This window comes from Egretta garzetta, unplaced genomic scaffold (genome assembly GCF_000687185.1).
Source record: "Egretta garzetta isolate BGI_Z169 unplaced genomic scaffold, ASM68718v1 scaffold34, whole genome shotgun sequence".
NCBI classification, from domain to species: domain Eukaryota; kingdom Metazoa; phylum Chordata; class Aves; order Pelecaniformes; family Ardeidae; genus Egretta; species Egretta garzetta.
The window spans coordinates 2,490,635-2,514,870 of record NW_009259586.1 but is presented as its reverse complement, the minus strand read 5'-3'; the positions used below and the strand labels follow the sequence as shown (position 1 = coordinate 2,514,870).

Here is a 24,236-nt window from a genome sequence, read left to right as displayed (position 1 = left end):
GAGTCCCGCTCCTCGCGGGCTGTCCCACGCGTGAGCACCTCCCACCCCACCCCCCCGCGCTGCGGAGCCGGGGGTCCCGCGGGCAAGAGCCCCAACATTTCACCCCCGGCAGGCAGCTGCGCATCCGCATCCCCCTGCTTTTTTTTTCTTTTCTGGGAGGGGTCCCCAGGGCTGTGGGTGCCTGGGTGGGTGAGCGGAGGGGAGAGCAGGAGGCTCCTTTTGGGGAGCGCTTCCCAGACGGGCACCGAGAGCTGCAGCAAACAGCCCTGCAGCCGCCCTGGCCCGGTGCCCTGCACCACGCACCAGCGCTCACAAGGATGCTCAGGAGATGGGGTTTCCCCAATGCTCATCAGGACAAGGCGCCATCGAATATTTGGAGGTTCCTTCCCCATCACTTCACAACCAACTTCCAGAGCCAAAACCGAGGAGAAAGAGGACCATGGGCTGCCCGCCCTCCCTGACATCACCACAGATGCTCCCCACCATGCTACAGAAATGTGTTTCCCAAGGGAAGTAATGCAAAAGCATCTCCGACGCGGCCCACAAAGCCGACAGAGCCCTGCGTTTGCCAGGCAGGCGAGCTGAGGCTGCAGCAGCCCCTTCCCACTGCCTGCCCAGATGCAGACAACCACACCTGGCCCCTCTGGCTGAGGCAGGGCTCCCAAATTCGATATGGGCCCTTTCACAGGCAGCACTCCCACCACTGCCTGGTATCGCCAGTGACTAGGGTCCCTTTTCACTGCAGGGCTGGGGGAGCTGGGGGCAGCCTGCCTGCCCGCAGTGGGGTCCCCGGCCGGGTATCGCCAGTGACTAGGGTCCCTTTTCACTGCAGGGCTGGGGGAGCTGGGTGAGGGCAGCCTGCCCGCAGTGGGGTCCCAGACTGCAGGGAGCTGACACCCCAAGGAGCCCCCATTGCCTGGATCACGTTGGGGTTGCTGCCGCCCCATTTCACCCCCAGAACCTAGCACCGGCCACTGTGACTCCCCTCTCCCACTCCCTGCCTAGTCTGGCCCCAATGCTGAGACACAGCCCAGCACATCCCCGTCCCACCGGGAACCTGAGCGGGCAGCACAGTTGGCTCTGCCTCCTCCCTTAGCACAGGCCCTGACAAAGCGTTTCCCTGCACCGATGCCTGGATCATGCCCCTGGCATTTCCCCTTGCTAAGCCACTGCTCTATTTTTCCCCTCCTTACCCTTCAACATCCCTTGCACTCATCGCATGGCTAAGGCTCCAGCTTGCCGGCTCCATGACTACCCCCACTGCGGGACCCCAGCACATCCCTTGCCGTGGCTTTTTGTTGTCTAAGGCTGGGGAGAGCTCAGGCGGAGAGACTTACTCAGCCAAGGATTATGAGGAGGACAATGCGCACTGCCCGGCGTCTGCAAGAGCCAAGGATGCTTCAGCACCTATTTCAGCTACCGCCCCAGCGAGTCTCCCTGCAACTTCTGAAAAGTTTTGCTCAATTCCCTTCGTAAAGGTCTCACAAAGCAAATCCCTCCTGGCTCTCTGCCTCCCTCACTACCAGAGATGAAAAGCACTCGAGTTTCTTCCCAGTTTCTCCCCGGGTAAGGCGGGTAAAAGCCTCCAACATCAAAGGCAGCACACAAGAGTTATCCCCCCGCCCCGTCCCTCCCATGCGGCAGCGCTGGGGCTGCCTCCCTTGAAAGCGCGGCAGCCTTGGCGGTTAAGGCGCCAACTGCACTCGAGACATAGTTTTCATTTTTTTCTGTCTTTTTTTGTTGCTTTTTTTTCTTTTTCTTTTTTTTAAACTCAGCCACAAACTGGGGATCTTGGGGAAAATCTCAGCCAGGCTTTCCTTTGGGGGCAACATGAATAGCACGGTGCTGATGGGGGTTTGCCCACTGTCTGGCAAGCAGTCACCCGAGGAAAAGGGGAATAAAAATATTCCCTGTGCCAGTCCTGTCTGCTCGTTGCCCACCATTAAAAGAAGCCACTAAGTGTCCTGGGACAAAACCACAAGCGCCCTCCGAGCGAGCAGATCCACATGCATTTCTCAGCAGCCTCTGCAACGCCGTTCCTCCATCTGCAAAACAGAAACACCACCTCTCCTCCTTTGGGAAGCACTTTGATATCTCCACAGCAAAGCAGGGCGAGGGAGGGGTGTTTACCTTCCTGGAAACAGGGAGCAGCATTTACACCCAAAACAACAGCAGCCTCAGCACAAAATACCGGGGGAGAGGGAGCAGTTGCAGACACAGCAGGAACGGTCGTGGATTCAGAAGACTAGAAAATAGCTTCAAACACCGCAGGGATTTCAAAAAGTCATAGGAATACACGGTTTCTTGGCCCATTTAAGAGCATTCTTCATCCCTTCATCCCACACAGCAGTTGTTCCTGCCAGATCACCGCCTGCCCAGGCTGCTAGGTTAATTTTATTGCTGGAACATTGAAACAACCTTCATTTGCAGGGGGGAGGTGGGAGGGCTCTGCAGTTTAACACTTGGCCGCGTTCACGCTGTGATTAATATCACCCGATGCACAGATACCAGATGTTCTTGGGGCAGGCTGGAGCGTATCCTAAATTGCACCAAGATGGAATTTTTGGGCAATTTTCAGGGAGTGCTGAGAGCAGGCATTAAATGGGAGAGCAGAGATTTACACAGATTTTTTTTTTTACAAAAAGAACTAAACTATTTAGTTTAAACTATTATTTACTATTGATTAAAACTATTATTTAAACTAAATAGGTCAGTTTTTTTAAAAAAAAAAAAAAAAAAAAGGAAGAAGTGGGGTTATGGCACCGGTCATAACCCCTGGGCTGGTTGCAGTGCCATGGGCTGCACTTCTTACAATCAACAGCTTGTCATTTTGGGGGCAATTACTCCAATTCCTGTTCTTCAGTGTGTCACACAAACCTCTGATTTCCACATGTTCACAGCAAAAAATATTTGCCCCTGCCTCTGCTGCTCTCCCAGAGCTCCAGCTCCAGGAAGGAATTGCTGGTACGGGAACAGCAAACACTCGTAAGGTTTGACCTCTCCATGCTGCTTCCCCAGGGTCCCACCACAAGCCCACTCCAAAGCAAACCCCCCCCAACCACGTGTCTCACCCCATCAGCAGCTTCTCCCCACCCCTGCGGGCTGCCTGCTGGGAGGAGCACCCCAGGGTCACCTACATGGCTTCTGTTTAATTAGAACCAAATCCTATCACCTTGGAGACAAGGTCATTCCAACTTTTTGGAGGCTATGCACTTCCCTGCCATACAGCTGACCTCTGTCAGGACGACTCCTCCTAGCCCTTCGCTGGGTGCAAGGTGATGGGTGCATCTGCTCACAGCAAGCAGAGCTGAGACCAGTAGCCTGTCCATCTCCAGCATGATGCAACTCAATGCTCGCTCGAGGAGGGCGAGCACCTCGCTGTGCCAAGCGGCCACAGAGCAGCATTTGTGGCAAAGTCTCCCTGCAGCTTCGCACCCAGCGCCCATGGCTCTGTGAGCACGGAGGGGCTGAACCGGCAAATACTGAGGTACAGACCAGGAGGGAATTTGATCTTCAGCATGGCAGAACTACAAGCGGCACAAAAACCTCACCACGGGATTTCAGTGACCTCTCTTTTCTGTACCCTTCCTGCTTATCCCACACATGGGCCATGGCTGATGTCCTCAGAAAATGAATTCAGGCAGCCCCAGTACCTGCTGTGTTTTTCCTTTTCTTCTTTGCCTGAGTCTGCGAGCTTGGAGCTGAAGTTTGGGTTGTTCTCAGGTTCCCCAAACCTGGGCATCCATGTACTTAACCACACAGAAGTGGCCAGGCTGTGGTTCCCACACCACTCTGACAGCACTCGGGTGCTGCTGATTACGTGCCTGGTGGCAATCACTAGCACCAGTGTCACCAGGGCTCATATGATAGGAGACAAACTAGAGAATAAAAAGAGGGTCCAGGGCAGAAAAAAATAGTGCTAGCTGTGCCTTCTGCCATAGGAATGAAAAGAAGTAATGAAAAAGAGCATTTCCCGTCCTGGAAACTCCATTGCTCCCCACTGCTGGAGTTGGACATGCTTGCTGCCAGCAGGGAAAGCATGGGAGCACGTGCGTGTCCGTGTGGCTGGGCAGGACCTGGAGCAACCACAGGCGTGAGAAATCCCATGTCCCACGGGGCTGCCTTTTTGTTTTTCCTGAAATAGTAAGGTCTGGCTGACATCTAAAGCCTGGTTTGGGGGCTTCGCTAGAGTTGGAAGGAAGGGTAATCTCTCTGCAGGCTCCCGGAAAGTCCCTGCTATAAAGGACTTCACCCAAGTGAAGTCTCTCTCTGTCTCCCCTCCAGCCTTTCCCACCACAGAATCGTGTCATGCATACAAAACCATTGCTGAATTGTGAATTTACACCCAGAAACCAAAAGTAAAAGACCTCTGTTCTTCGCTTCTTTGAGCAAAGGTTAAATCCAACCAAATACATCAGCTTTCGCGGACAGGACAAGCGTTTGGCAGCCAGCAGGAAGGAACGGGAACGTGGGAATTCCTCCTACGACTTGGCAACAGGCTCTTCCCCCAGCACGGGAGCCTTCTGGGGCCTCTTCAGCCTCCGCCAAGCTAAGAAAGCCCCTCAGTCAAGCACTCGATAATCTCACAGGACATCCTGCAGCCCAAGGAGGAGTTTGGAAGAGGGGCGGGATGGATTCAAGCTGCCTAATTGCTGGAGAGAGAGAGAGGAAAGGTGGGGCAGCAGAGCTGGGTCAGAGATGTCTTAACCTGCTGTTTGGAGAAACACCTCTCTTCCTGCTTTTTTTTCCGTGCTAAGCTGTAACATGAGGTCTGCCTGCAATGGGCTCCATCATGACAGGGAAGATGCCACACTAATATTTCCAAGTCCTCCTTTTATACCCAGAGGTGTTAAAAAGCAGCAGGCCAGGGGAACAAGCACATGATGGCCCATGATCTATGCACAAGCTGTTGGGGAAAGGTATGGTCCTCTCCTGAAAAAGGCTCTGGTGTTTCTGCCCCTGCCCACGCGCACACGGCGAGGGGATGTGTCTGGCCTGGCCCCTGCGTGCTCCCGGCAGCAGGAGGGCTTGGGCAAGCTGTGGCAAGCCAAGCTCTGCTGAAGGACAGCTGGGTTTTGGGTGCAGCCACCGATCGTGTTGGACGTGCAAGGCAAGCTTCTACCCCAGGTCCAAAACGCTCCCACTGGGCACCTTCATCCAGCACCACCCCACCAGCAATACAGGCCCCGAGGCTCTGTAAAGATTAATAAGGACACTTAACTCCACTGGAGCTCCTAGGTCTCAGCACAGCACCCAGTCCCTTCCTCCCTTGCCCCAGCTACTCCTGTCATCCCTCTCCCCATGAGAGGGCATGTCTCGGGTTTTGATGCTCTTCCAGCATCAGGGTGATGGGGTCAGAGATGCAGAAGAGCCAAGACATACATCCTAAGAGGTATTAGGCACCTAATTCCAATTTTGGTGGCTGTAATTACCCCTGAGATATTTCAGTGTATATATATATACATATTTTTTATATATATATATATATATGAGCACCAATATTTGAGAGACATTTAGGGGCAGACCTGCACCACAATCACACCAGGAGTTTGGAGCTGAGTAGGGAATGGAGCGCCTAGCGCCTGCACCCAGGTTTCACCACCACCACCACCACTCCAGCCTACACAGCATTACGTATATGTGGTCCAAGACCAGTGCTCAGCACCGAGCACAGTGCCCACGTATGCATGATGGGGGCCAGGAAGGCAGATGGTTGCATTTGCCAGGAGAGGTGGGGCACCTAAATTGGTAGCTGCTGCTGAATAAGCTCTCAACGGATCATAGAATCATAGAATCATTTAGGTTGGAAAAAAATCTTTAAGATCATCAAGTCCAGCTGCTAACCTAACCCTGCCATTCCACCACTAAACCATGTCCCCTAAGCACCTTGTCTGCCTGGCTTTTAAATCCCTCCAGGGGTGGGGACTCGACCCCTTCTCTGGGCAGCCCCTTCCAATGCTTGAGCATCAGGAACCATCACAGGAGCTGCTGGGGAGACAGTTGCCTCTGAGAAAGCAGAGCTCATCTTTAGGTGTGAATAAAAGAAACATTTTGTCAGTCCTACCATGTATACCTGGCTCATGTTTGATTTGGGGGTTCATTTGTACCTGTTTGGCTCTGTTACACCTAATTCCCAGCTTTACAGCACCCATAGACCTAACATCGTAAGAGCAGATCATGCTTTCTGGTCCAATGGAAGGAGATCCTTTCATGGGATGTATTCAGAGCAACTCCCCTGGACACAAACCTGCAGGACACCTAGGGTCCTCCCCAATCTTGTCTCCATTTCCCACAAGGACTGGAGCATGTGGCATGGGAATGCTCCAGACTGCAGGTCCCAGAGTCCCCCACAAGTACCTGAGGAGGGGAGGCAGCACCCAGCACCCGCTGACCCACAGCAACACATGTCCCTGGCTCTGATGCACCGGCCGCTGTGCACCACGCCAACTTCCCAAACCCTCGTCTTAACACGGCCAGCACAAAGCAGCCATCGAGCTGAGCCCCATCACCCTGTGAAACCAGCAGGGCCCCGTAGCGACCCAAGCGCCGCTCAGAGCTGCCCTCCTCCCCAGGCAGCAGCAGGGCTGTGATCTGCAGATAAAGGCAGTGGCTTCACTCTGCGACGCTCACAGCCTCTTAAAGGTCACAGGCCCCATTAGGGTTGAGGTTTTCGGTTCTGCAGGATACAGCTCTCGTTTCTGACACTTTCTTGTAGCTGAGAGCAGAGAGTGCTACCGACTTTAGCACGTCTCTGGGGGCCCAGGTCTCCCCAGTGTCCTCCCCCCATCCCCACAATACCGGGAACATTCTTAGGGCACTGAACCATCAGTCATGTTTTTGGTCCTGAAAGAAAAGCATCACTGAGGGCTCCAAAAACAGACCCTGGATCCAGAGTTTGGGATCATTCAAGCAAGGGCTGGAGTGCAAATGTATTTTTTCGATGAAAAGCAATGGGGAAACCAGCTGTGCCTCCAACCTCATGAAGGGAAAGCCTTCTACCCAAGGAAAGTCATGTCCTGCCAGGACACTGGACAACTCAAGCTCCTCCAACCCCCATTATAAGTCAGCTCCATCATGTGAGGGGAGGGAATTTTAGGAAACAACCCTACTGGAGAGAAGGGCTGGGAGAAGCAGCCACCGCAATGCTCCTGTGGTCTTTTATGGCCCTTGTAACTCATTTGCTGGCAAGACCTCCACCCAAATGATGCATGAAACACCTTGGCTCCAGCAAGGGGTCCCTGTGAGTAGGAGAAAAGTTACATACCAAGTATTGCTGTGTCTACCAGAAGAGTCAAAAACCCCACAGCTCAGCACCCCTCCTTCACCCTGTGCGCTGCTGAACAGGGACCAGCAGCCACATCCCATCAGACTCTTCCCAGAGCCCCAGCACACAGAGCTGGGGGCTTCTGGAAAGCATCCTTAAAATAACCACTTTAACAGCCCCCCTGGTTGCCAGGACCAGGAAATAGCTGAAGCCTAAGGCACGAGAAACAGGAATGCAAAGTCAAGGCATGAAAATATCTGTTTCTTCCCTTGTCATCACACAGGTTTTGTGTTTTAGGGCCAAGGAGCACCAACTTCTGAGGGCAAAGGCTGGGTGCTGGGTTTAGCCCTCAGGGGCTGTGGGCAGGTCCAGCACAGCCCCACTTTGCCCGATGCAGGATGGATGTCCCTGCCCTCCCCATCCCATCCCGCTCACAATGTCTGGGCAAGGCAAGATCACAGGATCTCACGGAGACTTGCTAAAACTCCCTCCTTGGGCCCCAAATTGCCCATTCATTTCAGATTCAAGACAAGCTGAGCAATCATCTTTGGCCTCCCTACAGACCTGCGGTCCGGCGAGACGAGCGGTGCTCTCTGCCCTGCATGGAGCCTTTTAATGAGCCGTTTCCAAACCTCTTCCCAAACCTTTCCATGCCTCTCCCACTGCTGCAGCCCTGGGGCTCCGCATCCCTCTGTGGGAGCCGTGGGAAGGAAGGCACGTCCCGCGCAGGGACGCACTGGCCTGCAGTCGCATGGAGGGAAGGGTTGGGAGGGGGTCCCTGGGGTCAGCCAACAAGAAGAAGAAAAATAAATCAACGGTGCAGCGATTTACACAGCAGCATTCGCTCCTTCCTGCAGACCCACATTTTCACCACAGCTGCTCAGCAGAAGCCGGTGATGCTGAATCATGTGAAGGGCTCCAGGACAATTCTGTGGAAGCATGTTTCCTTTTCTGATGAATTCCCCCCCATCTGCCCTCCCCGATGGCACCCAGAGGCCCACGGACCTGCAGATGCTGCACGGGTAACTGCTTCACTGACTCCATCCGCAAGGTTTTGCTCCGGAATGGGGCAAGCAAGGCAGTAGAGGGCTTCAACCCAGCACCATTTGGGACAGCAAAGCTCTTTCTTCCCCCCATTTTGTCTGACCACCTTCCCGGTCCCTGCACAGTGTTGCAGCCACATAGACAAATAGGGATGGCTCTGAGGTGAATAACTGTATTTCTGTCCCAAAACAGATACAGCATCTGCCCCTCTGGTCCTGCAGCCCCAAAGCACCCTGTCCAACCCCCCCTCCACTCCTGCCCCCCACAGCCCTGCCTGCACCAAGCCATACTGGGACCGCAGCTGGCCTGCATCCCCCCTCAGAGCTTTAACCAGCACCAGCATGTTGTGCAAGAGCAGTGGGCACCACTGATGTATTACAGGGCTGCATACACAGCTTTCAGCCAGCTGTAACTACTTTGGGGATTTAAAGCAGCCTCATCTTCCCCTCCCCCAAGTTTGCCGGCCAAAGCTTTCCCGGGGAAAAGCGCCCCATGGAAAAACCTGGGAAAGTAAATAGGGTGTGCCTAGCCAAATCCCCAATCCCAAGGGCTGTGCCGCTCAGGGCTTAGCAGAGCTATGTGCCATAGCGAAAGGTGAGCATCAGGAACCTGCGTTGCCAAGCTCCCCAGGCACAGGGCTGCTTGCTGAGGGCAGTACTCACCCCCTCCTGATCCTCGCTCCTGCAGAGCAGCTGGAGCTCCCACCGCCCCACCATGAAACAGTGCAGGAAAAGAAGGGGTCAAGGAGGAAAGCCAGGGAGGAGGATGTTCGGAGCATAGCATAATGCTCCATTCATGGTAAACCAGCCCGAGAGGGCACCCGCCTGCTCTGCTTCTGCTCCCGGAACTGGAACAACGCCTCCCAAAGTGACTCAGGTCCCGGCATGGGCGTAAGAGGTCTGATTTTTCTTCCATTATGAGGAATTTTATGATTCCCAGCGACCATTAGGAGGAAGGCAGTGTGAGTGAGTTCAGACCAGCCCAGGGTGCTGCAGAGAAAAACTCTGACCCATACCCAGCTTGCTCTGCCTGCAGCCCTGCAGTTCTCACCTCGTTCCTCCACTCCAAGTGTGGGCTCCCAGCCACATGGTGTCGGATATTTTTTAGCCAGCTGATAACACTTTGAATAAAATTACCTAAATCTCCATGCTCCAGCCAACACACTGGGGTTTGAAGAAGCTTTTCATAAGGGGGCAGTAATCCCCAGTGAGCTGAATTACATTTGAAGATGTGGCACCCATCAGAGAGCTCCAGCGAGGACCACCCCGCTCCGCAGAGCCACTGCCCTCTCCCTCCCCCCGCCACTGCCTGCACACAAATACTCTCATTCCTCTTCCACCCTTGTGCATCTCTGTCCTGGACAGACAGACAGCCAGCTGCTATTCCCTGCCTGGCCAGGTAGATGGTGCTCAGCCAGCATGAAGAGGGAAATTATCCAGGCTGGAAGAATTAAGTTGCCTCTGATTAACCCAATATGTCAACGTGGTTTCCGCTGACAGATGCGGAAGGTCCCGCTGCAGCCCCAAACGCATGGGACCGACTCCTGATCATCTATTTTAGAATTTTGCCTTTCACTTTGGCTGGAAGGTGGCAGAAAAACTGGCAGCAAACATTTCATCAAAAGCAGTGCTTTCCCAACTCTCATTTTCTGCTGGAAATTCACCCTGCTGACACCTTGCCCCCCCAGCTTTGACCAGCTCTCCCCACACGTTTCCCACAGAACTGAAACACAGCAAAGCCCAGTGGAGCAGGAAAAAAAATTGCCCATTTTTCCCTCTACAAAGTCAGGGGTGTAGGGATCTGGGGGGGCACCGGCAGGGCCCCTCGTCCTGCCAGAAGCTGCTGGGCTCAGGCAGCGGGGGATACGGGCTTTCCATCACATCACCCCAGGGTCGCTCTCCTCTGCTGTGCCGGATGTAGGATGTCTAATATTTCTCCAGTTCTGTTTTAACACTCACACCATCTTGGGAGCAGGAAGCCTAAGCCATTTCCTGCAAGGCATTGCTCTGCCCTTCAAATATTTTCAGCCTCGGCGAAAGCTGTTTTAAAACCAAGCCTGGCAGCTGGAAGTGTGAAATCAGAGGAGGGGCTTGTCAAGGGAAAACTCAGTTTGCAAAACCTATCCAGTCCCCACTGCCACAGAGCAGTAAAATAAATATTGCCACAGGCAATAAAAAAGAAAAATTAATTTTGCCTGTCTGAAAATGAGAAGGAAAAGCAGAAACTCAAAACAACAGTCTCTGTGTCCCTCCCAAGGGACACAGGACTGTTCCCCACCAGAAAGCCACAGCCATGTCCCCCCTTGTCTCTGCAGCCCGCGACGTGAGGCTTTCCAAGCTTTGCTCTTTCAGTGGAGCCGAAATGATGGCTTTGGTTTGCTCACTCTTCAAATGACCGTCCCATAGACTGTCTGTCCCACAAATGGGCTGAAATAACCCCAAAGAGTCCCTTCCCGCTCCTCTGAGCAGAGAAGAAGCCAAATGCTCCTTCCCTGAAGCTCTGCAGAGCAATTTTGGGCAGTGCCAGGGCAGAGTTGGAAGCCCCACAGAGCCAGGTCAGCGGAGCTCAGCCCCATCCCCACGTCACCCTCTCCACAAGGAGCAGTTACTGCTCAGCTCCATCCTTCCTGCCCCTGCCCAAGGTTGCACGTGTGGAGGAAGGGTCCAGCCCTGTGCAGCATCCCGGAGAGCCCCGTTTCCAGAGAGGAGGACCCTGGCCTGGTTTTTGGACAGAGCAGGAAGGAGATTGAAGACTTTTGGATGGCAGGCTCCTGCCAAGCAGGAGCAGCCAAGAGGAAGAGGGAAGTAACACTCTCCCTTCTGCTTGCTCTGAAGCTAAGGACGGACACAGCCCAGGGATCCCCTCTGCTACTGCAACGGCTTCGTGGAGGAGATGCAGCATGAACCGGGCTGGGACCCATGGGGCCCTGAGGGCAGCAGAGCCAAGGTCTTCTCTTGCTTCTTCCTCCTCTGCTCCTCTCCTTCATAACCCCTGCTCCTTACCGCTTTCCTCTCTAACCAAACAGGGATTTAAATAAGGAGCTGGTTTTACTGCACTGTCTGATCTTCAGAGATGTGCCCAGGTGTCGCTGGGGAGGGGATGGCAGAGAGGTGCCAGATGGTGATGGAGAGCCCTGGGGCAGAAAGAGCAGGGTACACTGCTGCTGGTGACACCAGGACAACCTTCAGCCCCAGTGCAAGAAAAGAAAAGAAAACCCCCAGGGTCCAATGCAAACATGGGTTCTGGGGAGATGCTGGATGACAGTGGCCAAGGGGGGAGGCAGACAGATGGCAGCCCATCACCTGCTGCTGTCCCTGGCTGCTCCAGCCCACGGGAGCACTGGTTATCTCCTCCCAGCTCTTCTTCTCCAGGTGACATGCACAGACATGTGGCCTTGCTATAGGGAAACAAAGCCAAGCCCCAGGGCCCATGCAAAGGCTTCTGCTTCACTGAGCTCCCACCCACAGAGCTGCTCCTTTGCAAGATTTTTCTACCTGGGAACCAAAGCCATGAAGCAGAGAGGAAACCCCAGAGCTCCTTCAGGGCCACGCAAAAACCCTTCACCTCCCAACACCCTCCCAGGCCGTGCGTTCCTGGGCTGTAAGTAAACTTTTATTTACTACACAAGGTAGGACAAGGAGGACCATTTCCCCAAGGGATGGTGGGATGAATATCACCACTATGGCAGGATCTCAGATTTCATCTGACTCCACAACGCGACTCCTAGAGACCTCAGCAGAAGCCACACAGGGCATGACACCACCTCTCCTATTACACATGCCACCCAAGTCCTGCTTGTGTCATCAATTCCAGTCCAAACAGGGCATGGCTCTGCCCAGTTGCCCTATGCCCAGGACCACCAGGTTTGGAGAGAGCATGGCTGGAGCAAATTCACCCACCACATCCCACAGAGCAACATGCAACCATCCTCTGCAGATGAACTGTGATGGATCTAATGCTGTCCTCTAGGACCACCCACATCTCCCTGTACCCAGCACTGATGTGCTGCGTTATCAAGGTCTCCTCCACTTTTCAGAGCACTAAACTACCTAAAGCCTGGGCACCATCCTCAGCACTCAACTGGGTCCTTTCATCTTCTCCAAGGCCACCAAAATGAGTGGACAGGGGATCTTGGGGGTGGTGTGACCCCCAGGAGGGCCTCAGCAGCCCATGAACTCAGCCTCCCACTTCCACCCCCTTTATCTGCACATTGGGCTGCAGGAGGAAATGAGTTCAGCCAGAGTTTGTCTAAACAATTATGTTTTATCAGAAAAGCTGCTCAGATCTACTCCTTTTTCCCAGGATAAATCTGGACAACTCCAAGGTAATCTCCATTCTCCTTCCTATCTGCACAAGGTGGAAGTAGGGGAGAAGGACATGAGGCAAAGAGCATCCAAACACCCAGCCAGCTCCTGCTCCACCTCCCTCAGTGTCAGCAGCCTCCATAAATCAGGAGGCAGCATCCATCCCCACATCTGCTCCCCACACATCCAAAGTTTGCCTTCCAAATCTTTTTTTCCCCTCCAAACTACAGGGTTTTCAAATTTTGGAGGAAGCAGACTGAAGAGCAGAGTAGACTGGAGAAGGGTTTGATACAGAAACCATTTGATACCCATCCTCCCCTCCTGGACAGCTGAGGACCTCTCTCATTGTAGAGCCACTCCAGTAGGCTGGGCAGAGCAGCTTCTCCCATCCTGCACAACCCCACTGCACCTCTGTGACCAGAACCAGCAGCTTCCTTATCACCAGCTGAACCTTGAAGAAGAAAGGACTCAATGCAAGGACGGAACCGAAGGTGTGTTGTCACATTCACCAGCTCTTTGTTACAAAAGGAGAAACTGGAACGAGTAGAGGGATGCACCCAGGACAACGAGCACATGAACAGCAAAGGCAGGATCCTGACCAGGCTCTCTTGCCATCCAACCTTTTGTCATCTTCTCAGCGTTTTTCCGTCTCTCAGTGCCTGAATTTATTTCCACTATAGATGGGAGTAAGTTGCCCGTGGATGCCCCAAGTCCATCACACATGCGGTGGAGGACAGCAACCTCTATGCCACAGCAGCCTGAGCCTGCACATTCGTAGCTTCAGAGACTGTAACCAGGGACTCATCCTGTATTTCCATGTACCAGAGCTGCAGAGAACGGTTCGGAGGACATCATCACTTTGGTGCATTAGTAGAAAGCAGCACAGCCTCCCAGATCAGAGGAAATAACAAGCAGAGTAAACAAAAATTCCCATCCAGAGTCATAGCATGCAGGGGAAACAAACACAGGCAGGGGCTCCAGCCCAAGCTGGGTAGGGCAATACTGTGATGTCCCTCCAGATCTACCCATCACACATAAAATATGCCCTGGCTGTGTTCATGCTGGAGTTGAAAGCAGTGCCCTACAATTTAAGACTTGTGAGCTACCATACAGCTGTAACTGAGAAAGCTCCTTTCAAGAGCTTATGTATCATTAACTTTTATCACCGCCCTCTCCTCCTAGGCACCACATCCTTTTGGATTCCCATCTAATCTTCTTTCCCTGAGATCTCCCCAAACTGAGCTTTTCTTTGAGAGAGGGAAGGAATGCCTGTCTCACTCCATGCACAGCAAGAAAGGAGGAGAGGGGAGAAGACAAAGCCATCATAAAGTGTTGAAGTACTGTCGATAAGCATCAGACAGTCTGACCCGTGCACTTAAGTAAATGATTGTCCACAGTGACCTGTTTGCAGAACAACCTGACACAAGCAGACCAGTTTTGCTGGGGGACTGTCAAGCACTGTTGATCACAAGGGACTGGTGGCTTGCACAGTTCTGTCCTGCTGTAACATCCCTTTTCACCTCCATCTCTTTGCCTCTGGAAACAATATAGAAGGGTAAAATTTGTCTCACCCAAATGGATGCATCTCCAGCTGAACTGATTGCATAGGCTCTCTTTACATTCAGCAGAGAAAAATAAACCCTCTGTGGACACAATTCACACCAGGCTAAGGGAGACATCCAGATGGTCAGCTCAAGGGCAGACATCTTGAGAAAGGCAGTGTGAATGCCAGGCAGTATGCGTGGATGAAGCCATGTGCATTGGGAGCATTCCCTGCAAAGGTCTTGCTCATGGATGGACAAAGGTTGAGTTCACAAACAGACAAAAGGAGGTAGGTCCTCAGCTCCCACTAAATATTTTTGGACCCCTTGGAAACACTAGCCAGGGACCGTGCTAGAGCTGCACCATGGAAAGCCTCTGCAGAGCCAGAATTCAGAGAACACCCAGGGGCTGGTAGGACCACTCAACTCGGACATCACCTGGACACTGTTGCTTGGGTTGAAAAACTAAACATAAATCCAAGGGTTTGCTCATATTTGCTAGAGCATCAACAATCTTTGAACTCCAAGGTGTTGAAAGATGCTTCATTTCAGCTGTTCTTCATCCCTGTTGTACAAATTTGCCTTTGCTATGCAAAAACCAACCCACTGCTTCCACACAGAAGAAACTGCAGACAATACAAGTCAAGGAAGAGTCCAGCAACTGGAAATCCCCATGCTGTCACTCCTGAGCTGCCACAGCAATTTTAGATGGCTTGTTAAAAACATCTGCAAAGTTTTGTTTGCAAAATGTTTTGGACCAGACCCTTCAGTCCAATTTTCTCTCTTGGTATGTCCTGTACCATCTTCATACCAAGATAAAACAAAACAATTCAAGAGAGTGAAATATTTATGCATGTTACCCTACAGAAATCCAGGGAACTTCTATGCAGAGACCCATTCAGAAGATCAGTGAAATGAATGGCCCAAATTCAACTAACCCAAAGGAAAGCAGCCCTCTCCCCAAGTCCCTCCTTCAAAACTTGTAACAGATGTAAGAAAAATTGGGCCCAAAGCAGCCTGAGCACAGGCTGCAATCCAACACCAGCTGCTTCTTCCATTTATAGCCACGTTTACTTCAGCCTCATAGCAGCATCTTGGACAATACCAAAGCGTCTGTGTGCCTGTTTGTTTGTTGGGGAGTAAAGAACACAACTGGCTTGCTGTCAAGTTATCTTCTTTGCTCACAACAATGTTTGATCTTCTCAAAACAAAGTTATCTCTCCATAATCTCAATTCAGTTCCTCAAGTCCTCTTACACAGTTTATGGAGTTGGCACTGTACCCAGCCTATGGTGTCCCTTCAACTATTGGCCAACAGAAACATCTCAGGCAGGGACAGAGGTCTACAAATAGTTTAGAAGAGAATTATTTCTTAACTACAGAAGGTTCATCACTATTGCCATCACTTCCCTCCCCCAGCAGAGAAGTCACAAAATGAGTGGCCAGGCCTTACTGCAGGAGATCAAAGCAAACTCTTTGTTTTATCTTGGTCAAGATAATGGATTTTATTTGCTTTATCAGCCTGTAGGATGATTAACCTAAATGTGAGAAAGCTTGAAGATGCCAAAGGAGTTGATGGGTGGGGAGCATGTTCCCCAGCACGACTGCTATGGGCTCCAGACATGCATATACCGCAAGATAAACAGGGAAACTCTTGGGTCTGGTCCGTACACGCCACCCTCAGCCAGGGCTGCATCTCAGATAGCCTTCCAGTGTCACTTATATGTATGCCAATCCAAGGGCAGGATTGCCCCGCTTTGCATGCATGGAAGTGCAGAGCCAAGAGGGTCCTGCAGCTGCACAGGGCTCACACCCCAACACAACAAGCACAGACCCCATGAGCCTGCAGCGAGCCAACACTCCAGGTGCTGTGCACTTGGTCACTTTCTACCTGGAACGGGAGGCTTTGACCTCTACAGAGACACGTTCAGCCTTAGATGCTTCCTGCAAGGTTCAGGAAGCAATGACATGGATGCACAACCTAGCCCACAGACCCAACCTGGCAATGGAAGAGACCTGCCAGGTCACTAAGCCCAGCGCCAGGAGGACTCTGCAGTTCAGCATCCACAGGTTCGCCCTCTCCTGGTCTCAAGGAGGGAAGGGAAGCAGGAACCATAACATTTCCTGTGGGAAACTATTCCTTTGCATAATGAATCTCCACTGGGGAGATCACTGCTTTTCCTATGGGCCCTCGGGGACTTCTAACGGGACAAACAAATTCTCCATGTGATTGCACCTGGGTCTGGCTGCCCAGGGCACATCCTGCATGGCTGGAGCACCCACATGGGACCGCGATGGCATCCATATAAACTGTGCCCACACAGATACAAAGAAGGGGACATGTGCATGCCAATGTGACCGGAGCTGAACAAAAATGTAATACACTTGGGAACAACATTCCTGGGGGGCAAAGATGTGCAGCAGAAGCACCATCACATCTGCATCACCTGGCCTCCTTCCTGACATCCTCGTTGCCCAAAATATGCCCCAAAAGGAACTGCAGTGCACTGGCTGCTCCCTGCACAGCCAGGGACAGAGCACACAGTGGGAGGGGGAAAGCAGAAAGCGTCTGGCCCCCCTTCTGCCCTCCCCATGTGAGCAGGAGGCCGTGCACGTGGCGTCCCAGATCAGGCAGCGTCTCCGTGATGGGATGCAATCGTCTCCACTGCACACGCTCCCGCTCCTTCGTTCCAAGTCACTGGTGTTGCAGGTCTCCATTTTTCCAGATTGTCTCATTTTTGGCACCTGAGTTCACAAACTGGGATGCTGTGTTTCTCACTCAGCCCTTCCATTTGGTAACTCGGGCTGTAGGCACTTTCCCATTAAAAATAATAACAATAACAGCAACAAAGACTACCCGTAATCTAGCCCAAATGTGTCAGCTGGTTTTAAGGAAATGTTTCCCTACAGCTTTAATCTCTTTGTACAGTTAAATTGCTGTGCAGCTCGGAGAGCTGGAAATGATTACTCACTGCGTCTCCACTCAGCCCTGGCCTCTTCATTGTGGGGAGCATTAATAGTCATCCAAATCCCTCTAAACCCCCAGCTCCAGCAAGGCAGCCCAGCCCCGCGCTTGGCATCACCCTTGCAGGACAGCACAGAAGAAAAAACTCACCCCAAAGCTCGGGCAGCTTCTCTTCTCCATCCCTGGGTGTCCATGCCAGGATAGAGGCTGGGAGCCACTGGGCTGCAGCCTCCACCACAGCTTCCCCAGCATACAGCAATGGGTCCCTCATTTTCAGATACGGCCTTTGCAAGGAGCCCTGTGGATCTGAAAGCTTGCTTATTTTTTTTTTTTTTTAATGTTAGCTCAACTCTATGGAAGCCTCTAAAATAGTAAGTTCTAAAGAAAAGGCTTTCCATAGGCATCCAAGGCTGGAAAAAAGAGTGAAAAAGTTGAATTGCTTCACTGTCCTGATGTTCTTCTGCTTGTTCTGCAGCAAAATAGAAGTAGGGACCCTGCTGCTTTTTACAAGGCACATGGCACCCTGTGTGACTGTCTCAAAGAGGGGCATCAGGCAGCAATGGGGGAAAGACGAAAGACTCCAAAAAGCTGGAAGCTCAGAGATGGTTCAGACCATTGTACACGACTCTGTGGATCAGCGCAGAGACGTGCTTGTCCGGGCTGATAGATGGGTCATTGCAGAGGAAGGTCAAGTCCCTGTTTTAGGTGAAAGTTCCCATTTTTCATTATATCTGCCTTGATTTATCTAACCAAGCTCCTGGGCATCATTGCAAGAAAGGACCACGGGGGAGGAGGACTGTGGCCCTACCAGTTGCCAAGGGCAAGAAAATCAGATCATCAGATCAGACCGGCTTCCACTTCTCACCCAGGACCACTTCTCACCTGCCACCTGAGATCCCAGAACTGAGCCTTCACCACAAACACAAACAGGTTCAGATTTGGGGGGAGCACAGACAGAGTATTAAACTGATGTGGAAAACATTAACTTTTCTAGGAGCAACAATGCCTTCCCCCTGACCCTTACCGCCACCAGGTTGCAAGGAACAACAGAAGAACATGGCATTCAACCACCCATACACAGCGCCAGCGATGGGAGGCACCAGGGGATGCTCAGGTAGGAGAACATGGCAGGATTAGCCATTAGCTCTTCTCAAGGACCGCCCTGTCCCATATCCAGCTTGGGGAGAGCCCTCAAGATCCCTCCTTTGTGAGGGGCTGGCAGATGTCTCCAGATGAAGTATTGCTGCTCTCACAATGATTCTCCTTTCCTCTTCTGGGCAGCCATGCTCAGCCTGTGGAAAGGAGCCTGGTGGGGCTGCCCCCCTGCCCGGGACTGTGGGGACTTCCCAGGTAAAGCCACTGCTTCAGAGCAAGCCAAGGAGGAAGAAGAGGGTCAGAAGCAGGAGGTAATGGGGGCTGAGGAAGCCAACCAGCAACACCAGCAAGGGTCACCAAAGCAGAACCCAGCTACCACACCAGGACCCAGCCACCACACCGGTCCCACACAGGCAGTGGGATGGCAGCCAGCGGCACAGCCCCCTCCTGCCATGCCAGCTCTGCAGCACGGTGCTTCAGGGAGGAACCAGCTCCAGCCACACTGGCGCGGGCACCACACACCCTGCTCAGACCTGCCCCGCCAGCACAAGGGAGGAACAGCCTCGGCTGCCAGCTCCAGGCTGGGCCAGCGCCCCAGGGCCAGGAGTGAACCGCTGCCCATGGCGGGAGCTCGGGAGAGGTTATCACCACCCACGGACAGTCATATTTGGATATTAAGATTTGGTAAGTCCTATGCAGTGAAGGCAGACTCCTGCAGTCTCTGAGCCTGCGGGTTCAGAAACAGCACTTCCCTTCACCTTTTTTTTTTAAAATGTTTATTTTTAATTGCTTGTGCCTCTTTCTGCCCTTTACATAGTCTCCGCTTGCCTACACCCACAGCACAACATTACTCATATTTCTCTGGACAACTTTGACTATAGCAATCCCCATCACCCGGTCATCCCATCACATTTCCTTGTCACAGTTGGGGAGCACCAGCCACCATGGGAACATGGAGCCCAGCTTTGCCCAGGATGCTGGTGCAGTAGTACATCGCATCCTATCACCAATGGCCCAGCTCAATGTTAAACACACAGAAGCGCAGCCAATGCTCCCCAGGGAGTGCAGGAGAGCATGAGAAGGACTTGGAGAGGGAGAACAGGGATGGGGAGGAATATTTCTTGCTCTTCTGCCCCATGAAGACACCTCCTGCCCTCTTCCCACCTTGAGAACCATGGCTCTAGAGCAGGCTCGGCCCACACTACCAGCTGTGCCGCCCTAACGAAGCTGAGCATTATAATTACTCCTTTCCTTTGTGGTTTGCTCTGAAATGCCGAGCTCTCGGTGATTGCCCTTCTCCTCCGACCGGCCTCATCCTGCACAACACGCTCTCCTGCATGCCTTCCGCAGCAGGATGAGGGGTTAAAGGCAAGGCAGCTGAGCCCCAGCAGCTGGGGGAATACAAGTCCCAGCAGAGGGCTGAGGGCAGCTGGAGGCAGCTGCCGGCGTCCCCTGCTCAGCTGTTTGCGCTGGAGAACCACCAAGCAACAGGATCAAGGGGCAACCAGTGCCACAGGAGCACCTCTCAGGTGCCCCAAACCCTGGGAGCAGCGAGAGGCAGCACGATTTCACCGCCACGTGTTGCCTCTGCTGCAGGCATCACGGAGCCAACGTGTTCACTTGGGGGGTTGTGGTGGGGCCAGAGCTGCAGTGGAGCTGGCGAACATCAGCAGCATGCCTGCACTCATCCACAGGGCTCCCCGAGGGCCCCTGCACATTTTCCCCAAAACTCCTCCATGTGCTTACACCAGTGACAAGGATGCCATCCACCCACCCAGCATCCCAGCGTGGGTGTTGTGGACCACAGGGAGGAGCGCCCTGAAATGGGGTTCCATGCAAGAGCAACCCAGGGTAACCTCAAGTCATGGCAATGGAGGAGTTCGGAGATGACTGGAAAGGGGACACCGGCTCTGGCAGTGACTCTGTATGTCCTTGCTGAGATGGAGAAAGGAGGAGCTGGAGCCCTCCTTACCCCTTCTACTTTGTCTCCTGGCTCTTCTTGGAGGCATTTAGACTGAAAGCCCCTTTTGTGCCAGTACCAAGGGCTGGCTCGCTCAGCAAGGCAGGCCCCAGACAGCTGGGCTCTTGGGTAAAACTCATCCCCAGCAGCTGTCCTGGGCGTCTGGAGTCGTTCTTGATGCAAAGGGCCCTCCCTCTCCCCCTCAGGCAGCTGGGGGATTCAGCAGCTTAGATGATCTTCTGCTCTTAAAGTGCCCAACCATCTGCGGTTCAGAGCTTGGGAAGAAGCTCAAAGCAGTCCAAACCCAACAGGGTGAGGCCAAGCACCCACCCATGGGAGAAGATGGGCCTCCTGGGCACCATGCACACGGCAGCTGGGGATAGAGAGCCCGTAAGGGAGACCCAGGCTGAACCCCATCACTGGGCTGGGTCTTAGAGCTGGAGTTGGACCAGCCTGCTCCCTGCTGGAGGTGTTTGTCCGCCTCTTTAAAACCTAGCTCAGAAAAGCCACACCTAAGCCATACACAAGCACAGTGAGAGAAACCCACTCAAGTCTTAAGGGTTCAATATCAGCTCCACCACTGACTCCTGATTTGATTTTAGACCATGCACACACACTGAAACCTGGGCTCTCTGCAGACCCCATTACTGCCCTGTCACTGGGGAGAGTAGGTGGAGCAGGAGCAGGGGACCATCCCATGGTGGGGCGAGACAAGAGTGCATGGTCCAACTCCAGGGCCAGGCACGGACCTCCCAGGTCCTGGCTTGGCCACTGCATGCCATCCCACAAGCCCCGGGGAGAGGCACAGGGTGGGGAGGTGGTGCCCCCTGACTGACCGCTGCATCCCTCACAGGAGAGAGCTCGTGGGTGATGGGGAATGGAAAAATAATTAACAGAAGAGGGAAAAAAAAACCCAACACATCTCCAAAACATTTGGGAGAATAAATGATGGCTGGCAGGGGAGGGAAGCTGACTTTAATACAGGATTAATTGAAAACAAGATAGAGCTAATATAAGCCAGGGCTCCAGTTTAATAGTGGCTCTGGTCCATGATGTTATTAGACTTTGTCTCCAAAGCCAAAAAAACCCTGACTCCTGCTAACGAAGAGGCGGTTTCTGCCCCACAGCCAGAAGCAACAACACTAAACAACAAGCCATCACAACAACGCTTCCACAACCACCGCCTCTCCGGCACGTCAGAGGCTTTTCTACATGCTGCAAGGCGGGTGGCTCTGCACCCAGGGCCAGAGCTGGCCAAGTTGTCGTTTTCTGCAAGCACCCAGGCTTTTGGCATTTTTTTTTTAATTTTCTTATAGACTTCATAACGTTTTTTATTCAAACTGACAGCTCTTTCAACCAGGATAAACCCAAGCATAACAGCCATGTATGTAGACACAACTGAGCACAGATCCAAAACCAGCCGTGAAAGGCATCACCACCAGAGCCAAAAAGAGCAGGACACAACGCTCGGTGTCCCCGCATGGGGTCTGAGCCTGCAGCCAGGGACAAAGGCAGGCATCAGCTAGCGTCTCACCCAAGCAGCTGCCCAGAGCTGTACTCACCTTCTTCTCTCTTTGGTGGGCTCTCCATCAGCACCGGCTGTGGCTTTGGCTCTGCCTGGGGAGGCTGGGTGGCCAGAGGAGGCTCCGAGCTCTCCACTTGCCGCGCCGGTGGGGCTGGGACCTCGGCAGCCTTCGCTACCTGAATTCTCTTTCAACCAGGATAAACCCAAGCATAACAGCCATGTATGTAGACACAACTGAGCACAGATCCAAAACCAGCCGTGAAAGGCATCACCACCAGAGCCAAAAAGAGCAGGACACAACGCTCGGTGTCCCCGCATGGGGTCTGAGCCTGCAGCCAGGGACAAAGGCAGGCATCAGCTAGCGTCTCACCCAAGCAGCTGCCCAGAGCTGTACTCACCTTCTTCTCTCTTTGGTGGGCTCTCCATCAGCACCGGCTGTGGCTTTGGCTCTGCCTGGGGAGGCTGGGTGGCCAGAGGAGGCTCCGAGCTCTCCACTTGCCGCGCCGCTGGGGCTGGGACCTCGGCAGCCTTCGCTACCTGAATTTCCACACGCTTAGTGGCCGTGTCGGGCACAGCAGCATTGGTCGTCTCGGCTCTTCGCTGGGGGATCTCAGGGATCTTTGACACCGGCGCCTCCACCCTCCGGAGACCCGGTTCCTGGGGCTTGCCGAGGGTGATCTCAGTCCTCCTTGGGGTGGGTTCCGGGGGTTTGTGCCCCAGCACATCTGCTCTTTTGAGGCCAAACCTCGACAACCCTGAGGTGGAGTTCTCCACCTGCTTGGATGAGATGTCAATGGAGATTTCTGTTCTTCTGGACACTGGCTCGGGCAGTTTGGGTCCAGAGAGCTCCACTCTCCTCAGAGAGGGCTTGGGTGATCTTTGGCCTGTGGGGTCCGCATGTCGGGTGGATGGCTCCAAATTCCTGGCACCGAGTTCCTGAAACTTCTGTGTGGAGCTGGACACAGTGGACCTGAGGAGGGGGTTCGGGGTCCGTCTTTGTGGGGTGGAGGAATTTGAAGACTGATCTACCTCCTCGACCTCAAAAGATCTTTTCAGAGCTGAAAAACATGAAAAGGAATTCAGAATTTAGTTACCATCCACCTGAGCATCTCAAGAGAGGTTTGCCAGAGGCTTGTAACCCCACTCCTGCTCCTCCACCTGAGGGTTCATAATCCCATTTAAAGCATGTGGACACTGGAACCAGAGCCAGGAAATTCAACCCTAAGAGCAGAAACCACCCCCACACTGCTCGCTGTCCCACCCGCACCCCACACGTGCTCGGGGGGGAAGCAGAGGGCTCCACTGGGGCACAGCGGAGCCAAGCACGGCACAGGACTTGGTGGCAGCCAACAACCTGACTCCCAACACCTCCCTTTTCCCCTCGCCTCTGAAGGATGAGCAGATAAACACAGGCTTCCTGGTGAGCGCTGCCAGTGAAATTCAAGTCAGGAATGTGAAAACAATCCCAGGAGAACATCAAATCTGTATAAATGCAGCAACAAAAACAAAGGTGGCAGCCACAGAAGCTCATGGCCTTGAAAACAATCCTAGGGATCACCTGGGCCAAAGACTGAAGTGCTTTCAAAATGTTGACATGAGGCCCTGATGCAAGGGAGGGAACAACTGAGAGGCCTTAGGGACATCCTAAAACCTGATCATCATCATCCCCTTTTTACCAATGGGGAAGTCAGGAGACAAAGACAGATGGATTCTACATCAGATTGGATGTTCTGATTTATGTGCGAAGAGGCAGCAGAGTCCCACCTTCCTCAAGCCCCAGCACCGCGCAGGATCTGCCCCCGCACTCTCAGCTGCGGCAGAGCAGACGCACAGGTCACCCCCGCAGAGCAGAGCGGCACTCAGGCCAGTGCCCGTCGTTCGGCTCTGCCCATCACATGGGTCCCCCTCAGCATGCAGAGTTCCACAGTCAGGCAGGCTACGCAAGAATGAAACCCCCAAGCCAGGAGCATGTCTAAGCAAACCTGATGGACACTGGTGTCAGGGGCAGTGGCACAAAGCATTGCTGAAGCTTCCTGCGGAGTGATGCTCCCATCCCAGCTGCCTGACCACATCCTGGCTCACATCCGGCCAGCCACATGTCCCCCACCCAGCCCTTCCCACCCTGCTCCAGCCAGACCTTGCTAAAGGAGTAAAAGCCCTCAAGCCCATCAGACCCCCTGCTCCTTGCAGGAGCCAGCCAGGTGGAAACAAAGGGCTGAACTTCACAGGAACCAGTGGAAACACAGCAAACCGCAGCTGGATCCCATCCAAATGCCACAGGGTGCTCATACCCCTGTGCCCCCCAGCACCCAGCCAGGCACAGGCTTGGGACAGAATGAGGCACAGCCCTGGAGTCCCAAAGCAGCCCCATGAAGCAAGGCTCAGCCAGCGCGGTGACAGGCTCAGTGTGATGACAGCCACACTGCTAACGACCGGCACAAGCATCAGTAATGAGCCCACCATCCTTTACATCAACTGGATAATATCAGTGAGATTTAGCCTTCAGAAACCCAGGCTTGAGATCGCACAGGACACCAGG

At 53.3% G+C, this 24,236-nt stretch overlaps 1 protein-coding gene across 1 annotated transcript in view; it reads right to left on the bottom strand.

Moving 5' to 3' along the window:
• The window catches only part of SEPTIN9 (septin 9), a 109,888-nt gene that overhangs the window by 38,034 nt on the left and 47,618 nt on the right, over positions 1 to 24,236 (bottom strand). Inside the window, exons 2-3 of the mRNA XM_035893396.1 lie at positions 22,235 to 22,755; positions 21,735 to 21,873 (exon numbers count right to left, since the gene is read on the bottom strand). Of these exons, the coding sequence (XP_035749289.1) occupies positions 21,735 to 21,873; positions 22,235 to 22,755 (660 nt within the window). The remainder of the gene's footprint in view (positions 1 to 21,734; positions 21,874 to 22,234; positions 22,756 to 24,236) is intronic.